At 41.7% G+C, this 16743-nt stretch overlaps 2 protein-coding genes across 2 annotated transcripts; both read left to right on the top strand. All coding sequences in view use genetic code 11, as the record gives it.

Moving 5' to 3' along the window:
* Positions 1 to 1339: 1339 nt before the first annotated feature.
* Positions 1340 to 6796, top strand: EGR_06465 (uridylyltransferase; the record flags this gene model as incomplete). The annotated part of the gene is made up of 9 exons (XM_024495714.1): positions 1340 to 1642; positions 1849 to 2019; positions 2102 to 2491; positions 2959 to 3108; positions 3195 to 3284; positions 3887 to 3964; positions 4517 to 4692; positions 5060 to 5150; positions 6503 to 6796. 9 exons carry the CDS (start codon positions 1340 to 1342, stop codon positions 6794 to 6796), a joined length of 1743 nt encoding a protein of 580 aa, XP_024349875.1.
* Positions 6797 to 7919: 1123 nt separating this feature from the next.
* On the top strand, positions 7920 to 12892 carry EGR_06464 (hypothetical protein; the record flags this gene model as incomplete). Its single annotated transcript, XM_024495713.1, has 5 exons — positions 7920 to 10679; positions 10850 to 10918; positions 10994 to 11047; positions 11234 to 11405; positions 11820 to 12892. 5 exons carry the CDS (start codon positions 7920 to 7922, stop codon positions 12890 to 12892), a joined length of 4128 nt encoding a protein of 1375 aa, XP_024349874.1.
* Between the last annotated feature and the right edge of the window lie 3851 nt (positions 12893 to 16743).

The raw sequence follows: 16743 nt of genomic DNA, 5'->3' as shown, positions 1-16743 counted from the left end.
CCCGCAGGTGTAGTTCTGCACGTTCTGCTTCAATTATTATATGGCTTATTTAGTAATGCGCCTCCACTTATGCAGATACATAATATCAGTGATTAGTTCTTTTGTGCAACTTTCATTCCATTTGATAGCATTATGTTAAAACCAAGTATCTGCATTTAAAAGATCTATTTTTCATATTGTAAATTCAGTTATTTGCGCTTCATTTAGGTCACGTCTCTATTCACGGCCTATATTGACAAGACGTCGGTCTCTCATGTTGCCTCGGAGATGACTAGTTCCACAAGTGCTAAGGGCGAGATTGACGATAAACTTATGGACATCGGAGATATTTTCCCAGAGGTGCTTCGGTTAGCGTGCAGTGAGATCTGCCCAGCTGATTTTGTTGCAGGTGCGTAACCTTTGAGCAATTTTCAAATATGCTAAGCGTCTTTAGGTTATTTAATAGTGATTTTTGTCTTAAGTCTCTACTTTTTCTGCATGATCAGACATTTCAGCACTAATAAACTCACAGAATACATTGTGATGCTTAGAGCAACTTGGTTTATTTGAAGAAACTCGCCGTCACGTCTACGAGTTTTTAAGGTTGCAATTTAACCTGTGTGTGTCGAACGGTCTCCATATTTACACACTACCACCACTGAATTGTCAGAAGTAGAATTTCCACTCATTGATAGTATCTTCCGTTTATACCTTTAAATTTATTATTACCAACCTCTTTTGTATACCGCTGATTTATCGTTTAGGTATCCAGCGTTCCTTCTATAAGAAGTCAGATCACTATTTACGCGGCAGTAGTTTCGGCATTAAGCTAAATTCCTCACGGGCGACAGAGTTTTTTCGTGCCTATTGCAGAAATCTGTGGAATGGTGTTCGAGATAAATACCAAAATAGTTCTAATCATTCAACGGAAGGGCAACTAGGTCGTATGGCTGAACGCATTTTAAGCACGGTAAGAGTATATTATTACTTATTTGTAGCGTTTCATTATCATATTTAAACCATTTTATGATGTTTTATCCTAGATGAATTTCGACTTGATTGTAGTTATGTAAACTTGACTCTTGTTAAGAGATACCATAGACTGATGTGTGGTTTTACTTTTTCTATGAAGTGGTTTAGGAACTTATATAAGCACCACACCCTTTGGCTCATCAGTTCCCTATTTTAAAAAATCAAACAGCTTGCAAAATGACATGTTAAACACAAAAAGCGTTACAGACGTAATGCCCTTCTTTGTCCAAAAAGAATTAAGAGTTGGTTTGGTAGCCAAAATTGGGAATCTGTGGCTTAACAGAATATTTTTCGATCATTCTGGTTCTTGCCATACCAAGTCATCTTAATGTCTCCACACTTTCCGAGTACCTCCTACTTGCTTCAGACTCTTCGTGCTATGTCGCATGTACTGCAGAAGGACTCTCCTCCATTTGTTGCAGCAGCATCAAAGATTTACATCGACGATGAAGAGGGCACGGGTTTAATTATCCCGCAGAGCTCTGCTAAAATGTCCTCTACAGTGGGTAAAAAGGAACCTTCTCGCTTAGAAGATGTGGAAGGTAGCACGAGTGGAAGTTTTCAGGAAGAGGATGGTGAGGAAAAGGATGAATCGGCTTATCATTCTGACGACCCGGAGTTGAGTAGCAGAGTGAGTGATTGAAGGTTCAAAAATCGCACACCATTCGGACATCTAGTAATGCGGATGTATTCGCATGCGGGTGCTTTAGTTGATCTGCATCATACATTACTTGGACCAAAAAGTTTAAATAACGGTGTTTTGTTGATGCTTTTGGCATGCTGGTCGTTATAATCATGGTTTTTGAATTTAATGTACCAATGTTATCCTGCCAATAGAACATTGAGCCAATTGGCCATGATTGCGATGATTTTTGCAATCCTGAAGAAATAGAAGTAGAGGCGGAAAAGATGAATTTCCATCTTGATTGCATTGGAGGCGATGCACCCAACGCCGCCACAGGCGATCCCTGGAGCAAGTACATCAAGACTAACGTCGAGAATGCCGTAGTAAGTTTTCTACTAGCTCCTTCCCTCCTTAGCAGGCTTGAACTCATTTCAATAAATTGAATAAATTTACTATTCTTTTTAGATTCGAGACTCGAATAAGCCGGATTATTACAGTTCTGCTAAAGTGAGCCTCTTGAAATCAGAGGACTTGTCATTTCCATTCATCGTTCGCCCGTCTTACGATTCTGAGTCATATTCATCCATCCTTGGCTCAGATGCTTCCGGCCAGCCTTCTTCCATGATTGCACATTCATATAGGCCTCCGCCAGTTTGCACCCTGTGTGGCGCTTCGGGTCACCGTAACAGCTCCTGCATATCCGAACCCTATATCTCGGTCAGCATGTCTCTCTGGAAGACGTTGGAGGGTAATGTTCCCAACGTATCAAATCGAACGCATCTCCAGGAACTATCCGATTGCCTTATTCAGCTATCTCAATTTCACTCTTCCCAAGAAATAATGGGTTTTCGTCAAGTGAGTGTTTCCTCTTCCTCAGGTGTACACCCTTCTTTTGATATCATCTGACAGTGCAACGTGTGTAGTCAGTACTGAGTGGTAAACATTTCACGTGAACTTTAATTAAATTGAATTACCGTTAAGTTTAACTCCAAAACTGCTCTTTCCTATGGCAGGTGGTCGTCACTGATCTGAATAAACTGTTTCGGGCCGTGTATCCCGATGTCTCATTGAAACTCTTTGGTTCTTGTGCCAACGGTTTTGATACTTCAGCTAGCGATATGGATATTTGCATTGTTTTCCCTCCAGACAGCCCCCAAGCTTCTTCTCTTTTAGACAATACTGAAAGATTGGCGGTGAGTCCTCACAGTGTTTTATATATCGTCGTGTTTTTTCCTACTTGTCTTGAAGATGTAACAAAATATTGCAATTTCTACACGCCACTATCCAGTTTGAATTTTGGGTAATATTCATTTCGTTTCCAGCTGCTAAAGACTTTCAGGCGATTGTTGGGTAAAGGTTCGCGGAATTTCGGAATCTCAAACATCCGACCCGTTTACTTCGCCAAAGTCCCTATCATCAAATTTACCGTCGCAGATCGTTTTGAAGTAGATCTAAGCTTTTCAAACTTCCTGGTAGGTTTGAAAGGGTCCTGGACTTAAATCTATGGCTCTGATGAGTTTTTTGTCCTTTAGGGTGGTAAACTATTCATTTTTTGCAGGCAATCAACAATACCGAAATGCTCAATTTCTACAATCAAATCGATCCACGTCTTCGGGTACTGAATATTGCACTGAAAATTGTTCTTAAGGTCGGTCGAAGTTGCGGCATGTTCTTGTTTTTCTTTTTTCACTCGTTTATCAGTGTAGCTACGCTCATTTGTAGGCTTGCAGGGTCCCAAAATCAGATGCGGGAGGGATTTCCTCCTATGCCTTTGCAATTATGCTTATCCATTATCTCCAGCAAAAGGGTTTTTTGCCCGTTTTGCAAGAGGCAAGTCCTTTCTTTTTTGTTCATTTATACACTTTTTTTCGATAATTGACTTGCCGCGAACTACGCATTATGTATTACCAACGAGAAGTTTCTTTTTAATTGGTGAATATAGCTGTTTATAATGAGGTTATGCTTTGTTTTGAATCGCTATGACCTTATGATTGATGTTGTGCTGTTTCTTTTTGAAAATTAGCCTACTCGCTTCCTACACTCAAACGCTGTTATTTTTTTGCATTTTCTATGTGGGTGGGTCTCTTTGAGGGATGCCTTTAAAAGGACTGCGCCATTTAGACTACCAAAAACCACCGACTGTTCTAGATGCTTTCAGCGAAAAATCAAATACCCTCATAAGAATTTTCTGCTAGAATTCAAACCAATTTTCTACTGTTCCATATCCACTAGTCTTCTGTTCTATTTTAGCTCCACGAAGGCAATGAAAAGCCTGTAATTAATGTCGGTAAATGGAACGTTTGGTACCAAAATGATATGAGCATGGTTGTAAGTATTGTATTTCCGTTGACTATACCTCAATCAATTTTATATTTTTAAATGGAGAACCGGTATGGCAGGATGCAGAGCCTTCAGCTCATTTGTTAAGTATTCTTCCATGTAGGTGGGTGCCATTGTGTCCAAGTTCGTATTCTCCGCTTTACCCATAGCCCTGCATTACCTTGTCGTCACGGTGCTACAACAATTTTATTATATTGAAAAACCTTACAAATATCAAAGCACCTTGTAAAGCATATTCTTCATTGTAATTGCCCCGTTTTCGGAAACCCTAAATTCGTTCGTTGAGTTATCCATCTGCTCATAGGCTAAGTATTTGGCAATGGTTGTCTTCATTGCCTGAGGGTCTTTATTGTTCAGTCGTTGCATATGCATCCGCTATTTTAAACTCCCCTCTATGCACTTCTTGATAGTCTAAATAAATTCTATTATATCATATTTTGTGCAGCCTTCATTCAGCTTAATATTGTTATTTGTAAAGTCGGCCTAGTAATATCCTACGTTTGGGTCATGAACGATGTCCATTACTACCATGTATTGTAGCATAAACTCTGGAAGCCACCTGAAAAGGATGTCACGGTAGCTGAACTGTGGTTTGGCTTTCTTCGGTACTACCTGTTTGAGTTTGATAGAGAGCACTATGTCGTGACCATCAAACAAAAAAGTCGACTAGACCGCTTGGGAAAATTGTGGGAATCTCTCCTTGCTGTCGAGGGTAGGTTTGACTCATTGCACTCAGGTAACTTTCTTGATGCATTTTTTCCCGGATTACTTATTATTTACTGTTCAACTGACCAACCATCTCCTTTCAATTAAAGAACTTTCCACGTTCACGTTTTTCTTACTCGCGTTAACTTTGAAGTGCTAAACAGACGCTCATAGTGCCTCAAAATGCCTTATCAATCGCATAAACTATTTAAGTAAAGTTTGGTTTAGTTAATTATTTCCATTTCTGTTCTAGACCCCTTCAATCTGCGTCATAATTTGACTAACTCCGTTTGTCGAAAAGGTGGGTGTTCTTCACCAATTTTATTTGAGGCTACCATCTTATAGTGCTCATCCTCATCATTTCTTTCAATTTTTTAGTACTCAATCAAGTTTTGAATTCACTTTACTATACTCTTTTACACCACACTACGTTCATCAGGGACCAGTTGACCCCCAACCAGTGGAAATTGTAAGTTTTTTCGTGCTTAGGGATGCGAATTTGCAGCTAAGTGAGGCAAGGTAGGACATTAAGTTTGGATGGATTGAATGATGTAGATAACAGAGATAAATAAGAGTTTTGATGAAATTTTTTTGTAAATGTATTAATGACCATTATCAATATGTCCATTCATTATTAAGTAATCCTACCGTGGTATTATTTCTCACCAGCATGCGGGGGCATTCCATTTAACCAAGTTTTTTTCTCAAATATTCATTTTAGCTACCTCTTCTCGGCGGAGAAACTGAATCTAAATAATCAAATTAGAATAACCAAAAAGAACGAACGTAAGGATAGGTCTTCCAACGGTGTTCCGCCGCCACGGTTGAACCCCACGCCTTTTTTTCACCCTGACGACGTCAATGGTGTCTCGACTCCTGCTAGCGCTGTGCCCAATCTTCGCACTCGTAAGTTTGACCTATTTCATCGCCTTAAAGGAAACGACCACGAACTCTCCCCTCCATGATGATTATATCACTTTCAACACTTGGCATATCAGTAATCGTTTAGCTTGCATGAATTTTTGTTCCACCGCTGCCGTTGGTTGCTGAGATTCTTGAGCTTCCAAGTAAATTGTTCATTTTAAAAGTACCATAATATCGTGTCAAATAAGATTGTATTCTTCAAATTTTCGGTCAGGGATTTATGGGAAACAAGAGTTGGTCCTAATGATTCGATTCATATGAAAGACTTTAGGGTGTCAAATAGTAAGTAGTGAATGTTCTGATCAATCTGAAAGAATTATGATGTACAACTCCATCACAAGCAATAATGGCAGACATTATCAGACTGTCTGATTCGGTATTTTTGAGCGCCATTCACTTTGTCTCTAAACTGCTTGGGTTGTTGGAGCCCAGTGTGGTGTTCTGGCTAACCCCAAGGACATTATAAGGCACACTAATTTTAAAGGACCGATTTGCGTAGTCGGTGGAGATTGGAAAGGTCCGCACTGAGTCCTAAACTTAAGGCAGTCATAATTGCGCAATACTGGAACCAATTTTATTTATTAATAGTGACGGTTTTACGATCAACTTTGTATTAAAGAAATAGGTCCTGTGAAATCGGTCGGAATGAAATATTCTGGACGTGTAAATTTAATTTTTTTGGAATTCAGATGTCGATTGTTTGACTTCAATTTCGTATTCGCTCTATGGTTTACTGGAATGTGTTGAATATTTATTACTTCTCCAGCATTCTTCGCACATCTTACCGAGGGATTAATAATAACCATTAGGTATTTCTCACACTTGATGGGAATTTCCTTGTGAAAAAAGAGAAGTTTAGTACACGTTAGGTAAATTGCCATGATCACATTTCTACAGTTTATTTTTGCTCCCCGTTTTCCTGAAGGTGGAAGTTTTTCCGTGAATGGTACCAGTTTCAATCGCGCTGCTGCCAATTTACCTACTCCGTCGAATCGTTCACGCACGTCTCACCATTATCAACAGCAACAACAACAACACAGACCTCAAGAGATGGCCTCAGTACCGTCGAGAAGAGGTGGTGTTGGCCGCCGTGGTGCGGGCGCCAGCGCTGGAGTCCCTTTTGGTAGAGGGGCCGAGAATCGTGGTGGAGTAAACCGATCTCATGGCCGCGGTCAACGCAGAAACCCCTAACTTTTATTTCCATCTCTTTTTCTGCCTCTTCCAATGTAGCTGTTTCTATTCCCCTAAATCGGTAGGGTGTACGTGTATTTGCTGCTAGATAAGCATCCAAGGTTGCACTGTTTTGATGTGGCTTGGTCTTTCATCCATTGCCACGGATCCATTTGACTGTGTTGTCCGATGTATATGTATAAATTCAGTTTTTTTTTCTGGGATTTCTGATTTGGTTTCCAGAATAACAGATGATACACGGCAGTTGGTCTGTGAATGCCTTGCCTAGATTGTATGAAATTACATTTGCATTGATAAATGGGTTACTTAAAACCATGTTTTTTCCTGTGCTCCTTTATTAGATCAGATATGAAGTCAATGAGACACCTCAGTTGTTAGTTATTTGCTTTGAGGGAAGGAAAAGTGCAAAATCCCAGGTTGCGATCTGTTTGAAGCCTTCTCAAGATTGGACTTTTGAAAGCTCGTGGGCGTGGGTGGATGAACGCGTGGCTCGCGTGATGTGCATTAGCTACGACTATCGCTGAGATCTTCAGCTTGCTTCAATAAGGCAACAAAGACTGTGTTTCTATTTAAAATTAATGATTTCGCTTACCTGCCTACCTACCTCAGCTTTCGTGGGTAGCTTTCAAGGTAAGCGAGTGACGTTAGTAACTTACTTGCTAGAACTCCATGAAGTGCATCTCTAGCACCGCAAAGTGTGGCACTGGCATGTATTTGGATCGTGATTTAAAAATCATGTCAGTTGGCTTATTGATTTTTAAGTAAAATCGACTTGGTTATGGCTACGACAGCAGTCTTCTTCCTGGCTCTTTTACTGCAGCCATCTCTGGCGGATGTAAATGTACAGTATTATGAAGCAGACGAGAGGGCCATTACTGAGAGAGACTGGTCTGTGTGGTTTATTCCACGCCTGGGGGCCAGAGTCAGGTCCGTTAAATGGGAGTACCGCCAAGACGCCATCATTGACTGTCAGTATACGGGTCCGGCCAATTTGCCAACAACAGAGCGCTTTTTCACCTGCCCGTTAGGTTGTAAGTACCAAGATTGTGGACCGGAAAATTCCTTTGGTTTACGGGTGGATGGGAGCATCGTCTCCCTGTACGCTTTCCATGTGACCAAAGACATGGCTGGGGATTACGCTCTAACTGTGAAGTTTTATGACAATGACGAAGTCTTCAAGAAAACAAGCACGCTTTCATTGGCAGCTCCACCCGTTCTGATTGGATCCACTCTCACTTGTAATGTCCCTCAACTTCAAAAAACGCTTCAAAGTACTTTAGCATCAGTTCTTGACGGAACGAAGCTTTCCCAAGTTTATTCTGTACTAGAACGCCAAATTGAGGGCACGGAAATAAGCGGATCTGTGGAATATAATCCAGGCATTCCAAGAGGCAGCGTCAGGGCTTATCTAATTCGGTATCCCAGACACAGAAGTTACCCTAATTTTGTTCCATGCAAATCTCACTATAAATCAAATGTGATCGAATTCGGTTGCCTACCAAGTATAGAAGACGTTGGTTTGGTAATTATGGCTTTTAACGCATTGAATTCGTCCCATACAACTGATCAAGCTGAAGTACATCTCAAAGAGTGGATAATAAGGCGATTTGCGCCCTGGCTACTTAAAATACCTCCCACTAACTTGAAATTATTTTCCAGGGACTTAGGAGCAGATTACCGAGTAACCCCTCTGAAGATAGGCTGGCCAGCCGTTGTTCATATTGGCCAAAAAATTCGCATGTTTTGCCCATTGGATGTGTTAGTGTCACCTGACGGAATTGAATGCAAGAAAACGAAATCCCTCGGCTCAATTAGTGCAGAGCCATTGCCGGTTGGATTTTGGATAGAAGCAAAAAGTGGACAGAAGTTTTTCAACTTACGAAAAAATGCTGCAGAGTTGACTGATAGCGGAATCTATGAGTGCACTGTCAAGGTTGGTGCAGTTCGTCTACAAGTCTGTACAGACAGACGTCTTACTGTCATTGCTGACTCAATAAACGTTCAAACCTTTATCTACGATAAAGTAGTGCCGGCCAAAGCAATAAAAGTAGGCGATGTTCACAATCAGTACACCGAATCACTGGATCCCTATTTCATGACCAAGCAAGTCGGCTACATTGTTTGTTGGACCACCACTGAAGTCGGCTTTAATTTTTCCATGTCTCTCAGTCTTACTAGAGAAGAGCCAAAACCTAGATGGGATTTTCCTTTTAAGCTTGTGCGTACCTTAAATTTACGAGAGGGTATGCACCGAATGCAAAAATTCAAATTTTATCAGTGCGGTGGGTATGGTAAAGCAGAATATGGGGGAAAGCTGAAAGCTACCTGTTCGGTAACATCTAAGGCTGAAAAGAAGGATGTTCCAGCCTGGATAAAAGATGAAAATGACCTAAAAGATAATTTTGAGTTAGGCCACATTGCTTCGAATACTCGAGACATTCTAGTTTTCCATGCTGTGGAAGGGGATCTCTCCTTCTATGGTAGTGTTCGTCACCTACAGGAATATCCTGTGCCATTAGGCACCAGCATTCGGTGCACTGGAGCTAAGGGCTTTCCTCCACCTACCTATCAGTGGACAAAAGTTGATCCCAGCCGACTACTATCCCTCAATTCTTCCACTTATTTCAATCTTGCTGGCACTCCAAACGTCTTTCTCGATAGTCCAGATGCATTTCCGAATTCTGCATTCCAAGGTGACCGGCTAGAAGTTCCTAATGACGCCAGGTACAGGGGAATGAGCTTCCTCTTTCAATGCAGTGCTTTTAATGAGTTAGTAGGGAAGACGTACCGAATTGAACGCCTCCTCTTTCTAACTATTTGTCTTTGTGAACACCGTTTCGTATCACTTGACCTATCTCTCATTTACTCACCCCAAATGGTCGCAGGGCATACATTGCTAGATCCCCATGATGCTGAAAGTAGTTTGGATTTCTATGGCCAACGCTATGTCCACTTATTGCAACAGATCATTCTCGGACTCGCTCATGGAGCCGATTATGTACGAATAAGTACGAATCCGACCACTATATTAAACAAGGTCTTAAAAAGGGCTTCACTATATGCTGGTCCGAAGTCATTAACTCACGGACTTTCGCGTTTTCAGCTTGCTGAAGGTCTGTTTTCAAAATCTGTCAGACCTCAGCCAATCTATCACGCAAATAATGACTCATGTCCTCGGAAAATCCCCGTAGATCTTACCGAGGGTTTCCTTTCTGTGGACAAAAACGTTCTTAATACAAGAGAGGATGGTTTGCAAGTCCATCGTCCACACGCCGTTGTACTTCCGCAGGATCGCTGGGATAAAGGCGATGTAGCTGGATTTATGCGGCTCATGAAAATGAAGTATGTTCATGTCATTAGTGTTTATTTTGCAAGTCCATCTGGCTGGGCGAAAGGAAGTCCCGACTGCTCGGTTCAGCTTACCAATGGTGATGTTTTCGGTGAAAAGTGTTCGGACCATTCCACCAAGCATCAAGCCACTTTCATTAAACGCCTTCCTCTCTTCGACGCGATTTGTAACCTTTCACAACCGGCGGATGTATACAACAAAAGTTTTGTAGGATTTGGCTTCTTATCTCATCTACGAAGCTTTATGTTCGAAGGTGAAAGCATCACTTTCTTTACCGTTATTCGAGTAAGCCCTTTCGACAAGGAACAAAGACATTTGAGAGTGTGTTTCATAGATCAGACTGCAGCAGCCAGCATTATAAAGGGTTTTGAAAACCAGAAATACTTTGACTCTAAATGCAAAAAAGTACTAGCAGATTCGGCATCCAGTGGATCTGGATCCACATGCCTCAGTATGTCACGAAGCATAAAACTGGACGCTTCTCTCGATGGCGATGCCATCCTTGCCTATGAACGAGGTGTTGATACAATTTTGGTGAGTTTAACATTCGTTTAATACTAGAGAAAGGAATAGTTTGTTCAAACATTTTTGCCGTGAATGGAACAATACCATTTGATCTATAAGGTATTTGGGAGGTTGTTTTTACTTTATATATGCAACAGTACAAACAGACGGAAACTAACGCGACGTTTTTACTTTAATAGCTTTTAATCAGTAATGAATTTGTTTCGCTGCACGTAGGAGTTTGTTTATTTTTTCTTGTTTGCCTAAAAGTAATTAATTTAACAAGTGGAAATCGTTCAATAACTATTAAACGTTTCGCTAGAAAATTCATTCAAAATCCTTAGAAACTTCATGTACTAGTTATTTTCTCATTGAAGAAGCGCATAATATCTAAAAATGTAAAAAGTAATCGCATTGCAAAGCTTTCGCACGCATGGTCAAGCAACTTTTTGATTTTGTCATCTTGCACATTGTTAGTCCTTTACGAAGAAATCAACACGTATCAAACGACTGTTAATTTTAAATTCTCCGTGCAGTGCAATGCCTACACACTCATCTCTATTAATTTTTTTCTTCACTTATAGTCACAATCAGGCTCTATAACAATTGATATCAGACTCAACCAAGGGGGTTTGAAGGCACCATATCTTCTGATAAATCAGTTGGCTCAAAAGGCCAACGATTCGGCCGAATTTGAATGTGTCATTGAGATGACAAGAATTAACTACCAAATTGATCTCGTCTACTGGTCTAACAGTAGTAGCTCCTACTTAGTGGTAGTTAGAACTAATTCGACTCAACAGGGGTTCAGGTATCGAGACATTGGTCGTAAAGTATCCGCTCGCCTTATTTGGCCCGCTTTTCCCAAGGAGGCGGAAAATTCGGACATACACTGTGTTCTAAGCTATCCTAAATTGCTTTCGAAGAGATTCACTGCTCTTCCCTTGCAGTCTAGCAACCCAGTTCGCATTCTCCTCACCTCCAACTGTCCGATGAGACCCACGATAAGGCGAGTGGTCTCCGCACCCTTTACCGACGACTCCGACACTCCCCGCTTGGGTACCCGCATGTCATTCGTCTGTGAGGCAGTGACAGGAGAGCAGCAGAGTTATTCCCTCCAAATGGCTTTTGCAGACAGGAGCGAAAGTTTTGTCATCTGTTCGGAAACAGGGGGAGGCAATGTAAACACAACAACACCTTGCCGATTCACCACTTGGGAAAATGGGGGCTGTGGAAGCTCCAGTAATACTCATTTAACCACCCATCCAAAAGCTGCCTTTGCAAAATGTAGTCTTTCGTACGTACCTAAAGGGAATGTCTACAATCGTGCTATAGAATACACCATTCCTCTGGTCACCATTAAGCACTTTGACGCATTTGTATTTTGCGAAACCCTACCATCGTGGGAAATGGATGAAGACAATCGTCTTCTTAGTGATCCTATCGACAATCTTTTCCCAGTTAAACCGACTCTGACGAACATAAACATTGGCTACTACGAGTGGATATGTGAAGTTATTGCCTATCCACCACCGACGAACTTTAACTGGCGTATAAAGGAAGCACATCCGTGGAATTTTCGCTTGGGGCTAAATAGGATATCCTTCTATAAAAATCCTGTCAATTCCACCCGTGCGTCCATCCTCTCCAAATCAAAGCCAGGATTTTTCCCGAAAAAGTTTATCCCAAAAGAAGAAACATCGCCATATTACTTCGCTTTGTCTCGAGCAGCCCCGTCATTCTGGCAAGTAGGGGCATGGGGTGTGGCTAAATTGGAGTGTGAGGTTTCCAACGGCGGGAACGATAGCGCAGTGAAGGAGGCACACGTCAATTATGCCTCCGGTAACTCAAATGGACGTTGGGCTGTGCCAGGTTCGCTTTATCCGAGGTTGGGAATGATAAACATAAGTGAGCCGTGGGCTATTGAATGTCCGATTATGGAAAACAAGGATTCCAAGGAGATACACAGCTTGTATGTACTCGGGAAGGTCACATTTGCAGCAGAGCCTATAGAGCTACCCCTGTTTCATGTAAGCTTCCAGATGCAAAAGGAGGGGAGCAAAGCATATTATTTCATTCAGCACTTCAAGCCGATTGGGTGGTGGAGCAGTATCCCTCTGGATGAATTCAAAGTGGAAAGTGTTGACGATAATCAAGGTCATAAAGCTGTGAGGATTCAAATATCTCGTGCCTTGGTAAGTCTTGCAATTTATGCTGAGTTTAATGATAAAACAAATTGTTGAGTCTTATCAAAATTCAAATGTCATACGAGCATCTATGATTATGAAAGTGCACCAAAGTATTGGTGAAAATAAAAATTTGGGACCCTAGAGACGCCTAGATGATAACGGGAATGAATCAGCAAATTAGCCGTCCAATTTTCTTCGCGTAGAGAATCTTCCCCTATGGGACTCAATTTCTGCATTAGAATTTTTTCTAACCAGTTTAAAGCGGCAACAAACTAAAGGGACTTAAATTTTCCTTATTTTTATTATTTGCTCGAATTAGCTCATAATAGAACGTCGAGTTTTTCTAGGTATTTGACACCCAACCAAATGGTAAAGGAAAAATTGCTCCTGAAAACGAAAGAAGACATGATGCTTGGATAGAATATAAATATTTTTGACATATTAAAGGGCTTGGTTCTACCGGCATGGCCCGTAGGCCAGGCCGCCTAGTGAAGGTACAATCGCGAGTCACCTAAGTGACCCCTTTACCGAAACCTAAAGCTAACCAACGCATTGCAGATAACCCCGAAATAACTAGAGCAAAAATATTCCACATATCAAATAAGGTCTGGCAATGAACTTAATGTTGCCCTCGCCTATAAATTATAATCAAATTAATAAAAATCTTGTAATCGTAGGATTGCCCCAACGGGGAGGTAAGAGAAAACGAATGCAAGGTACTATTTAGACGATTGGGACCGACGATGTCGGATAAATACTTTTCCGACATGCTTGTTTTAAACAATATTAAATTTAATAGAGACTTGATTTTAATTCCGCTTTTACTGGATTATTTATATGATAGATTTATTAAAGCTGTGATATCGGAAGTCAACTTGGACTCATTCAGTCTTGGCACGATTTTAGAGCATATCCAAAGACTTCTAAAGCACTTTCTTGTGTAATTGATAGACTCCAGACGCAGGCTGCTATGTATGTCGATTCTACCTATTTGGGGGATATAATGACGCGGATATTCAGCCAGAACTTATTGTATTCCCCAGAAAGGAGCCCCCTTTACTTGCCCATAAATTGACTTCAAAGGCTTGGACATTAGTAAACTCGTCCCCGACATCGCTAACACTCCTTGAAGGCGACCGTTTGGAGACCAGATGCCTCATATGGCACATAAAATATCCCGTCACTTCTCCTTTGAATGTCAAGCCCTACATCTTTGAGTTTACTTTCCAAAATTCTCAAATAACTCAGGTGTCCAGGCAAAATCTACACATAGATCAGCTTGAACCATTTGGCTACTACAGTTACTACCTTCTGGAACATTCTCTGAATGTGAACGCGTACCGTGATACGATGAAGTATATCGGGTGCTACTGGAGCTTGCAGACAACAGAAGAGAGGAAGTTGGGAAGAAAGCTTGGACCCCTTCGTATATGTGGACCAAGTAGTAGGCTGAAGGTTGCTCCGGAGGTGACCAAACCCCTCAAAAGGAATGCAATTCTCAATTGTTATGATGATGGAGTAATCTTCGAGAAATCGACTATTTACTGGATTTACAAGCTCGGACCTCTTCCACGGCCGAGAGAGTTAAATGACACTCAGCAGCATAAAGAAACGATGCGCTCATCAGAGCTAAGGCTGTCGGATCTACCAAGTCCCGGGTTTTACGTCTACACGTGCCGCGCTGCGTCCAAATGTGGTGGAAAAGATATGATCTCGGAGAAGGATGTGCAGTTTATTGTTTTAGCCGATGAAAACTCTACTGTATTTACCACGGTGAAGATTTCATCGCAGATAGTTTTAATCCCGGGTCAAATCACTGTGGTGTGTCCAAGTATCCTAACCGAGAACAGTGGTTTAATTGCCAAAAATTTACAATGGTTTCGCCTTTACCGCCAGGTAAACATGGTTTCGTCTGAAAGCAATCCCTTTGCACATCATCTGTCGCATCATGATCTTATTAACGGAACAGTAACTACGAATCACTCAAACTTCATTGCTTACCAACAGCAACAAGGAAGAGATTTAATCTTTGCAATGAATATAAAACCGAGTTCTTTTAATGATTTTGGTTACTACGGCTGTGCGTTTGGTGCCACCAAAATGGTTGGGCACTCGACTGACTTGGTGCTGAGTCAAATATCAGCCCAACCGGTGTGTCTTGTCCGCAATACCACAGGTACAACAATACGACTGTCTCCCTTTCGATCTGAGGCTTGTTACTACGTTGGAGAAATCCTATCTGTTGAATGTGAGGCCATGGCTTATCAGGCATTTTGTGTGGAGGACGACAAACCTTTGGGCGTTGGACTTTTATCCACCGTTGCAACACTAAAAATCTCTCGTGTAGAAAATGCCACGACCAAAGCATTACATGTGGCTTCGGCCATAATTACAGGTGCAAATCCGCCCAAAAAGCTGATCTATTTCTCACCAGTCCTTCTGAATATATCCTACAGTCACAACAACGCCATACTAACTTGTGAGGTTAGACCAGAAATAGGTAATAAGTTGTATAACTTTTCCACCGATTGGAACAAACTACAACTCCAACTTATAAGACGTGCCACTGCCAAAATTTGTGTGTTCTTTCCGCCCTCAAACATTATCATCAGTCCACCACCACCGGACCAAGTGAGCGAGAAAGACGTTGCCTTTGTGCTAAACTCGGAGGAGTGGGTGACGTGCCTGGCAAGCGGCAACCCCGCGCCGTTGGTCAGCCTCGACGCCTACCCCCTGCGCAAAGGGGCCATCTCCGAGGTGATGCGACTAGGCCTCTCGGGCATCGGACGTTGGCGTGATCCCGCGCGATTGCAGCCCAATTGGCCCACCGCGGTGATGCGAAACGACACTGGTTCCATGATGCTTGTGAAAAAAGAGCTCGGTGATCCCAAGGACCTAATCTACGTGGGTGTCTGTCATGCCACTAACGAAATCAACGGCGAGGAGAAGACCGCTTACAAGGTGAATTGAGCTTCCTAGGTTAATTCATGGGCGAGATAGTTATGCACGACTATGAAGGTGGATCTCCTGTCTAGCACTTGTCCCTCGACTAAATCTAATTTCCGATCCAACATTAGTAGCTTTAAGAGAGGTACAGAAAAAAAGGCGTTTTAGGGCTTATAACCACATTGCGTAGTTATACTACTGAATCCAATAGACAGCAAATTTGGATAAAATATCGCATTTTGAATCTCAAATAGACTGCTATTTACATTTGACTTAAATACCATGCATGTGTCAGCCACCATTGCAACCAAAAGTATATTATTTACCTGACCCAAAAATTCACTTGAGTATTTTAATGCCCGTATTCATAAATACTAATTATACGCATTTCCCTTTACAGTTGTTTGTCTTTCGAATTCGTGATACTACCACTAACATTATTGAAGGGAGCAGTTTTTATCGTTTCATGGCGATCAGTTTCTTCACAGCCATTTTGGGCTTCGTTTTGACAACCTTCATTCTTGAAATTGCAATCCTCAGTCGACGCAGCCGTCGCACTAACCAACAAAAGTGGTGAGAATTAGTAAAAAAGAAAGGTATCAAGACGCTGATGATGTTCTATTTGGTAATGTGACACCATTTGGGAATGAAAAGTAGGACTGGTGTACTGGCATTGGTCTTTTTTTGGCTTAATACAATTCTATTAACTGAAGCGGGGAAACAGTGTGGGCACTGGGTTGAGAATAAGTCGCGGCAGAAGGCACCAACGAATAGGCATGCGAAACTGGTGCACTGATGACACGCACATCCATCCAATGGATGGATGTTAGGCGTGGTGCACGTGTGCGCCTATGACTACCTGAACGAAGCGCCTGCATTATACATGCACCGTAGTGCGCAGGAGCACCATGCTGAAACCGCTCTATCAATTCAGAACAAAGTGTTGTGGAAACGATGAC

This window comes from Echinococcus granulosus (assembly GCF_000524195.1).
Source record: "Echinococcus granulosus chromosome Unknown EG_S00057, whole genome shotgun sequence".
Classification (NCBI taxonomy): Eukaryota; Metazoa; Platyhelminthes; class Cestoda; order Cyclophyllidea; family Taeniidae; genus Echinococcus; species Echinococcus granulosus.
Note: the sequence above shows the minus strand (reverse complement) of the source record. Positions and strands in the feature narration are given on the sequence as shown.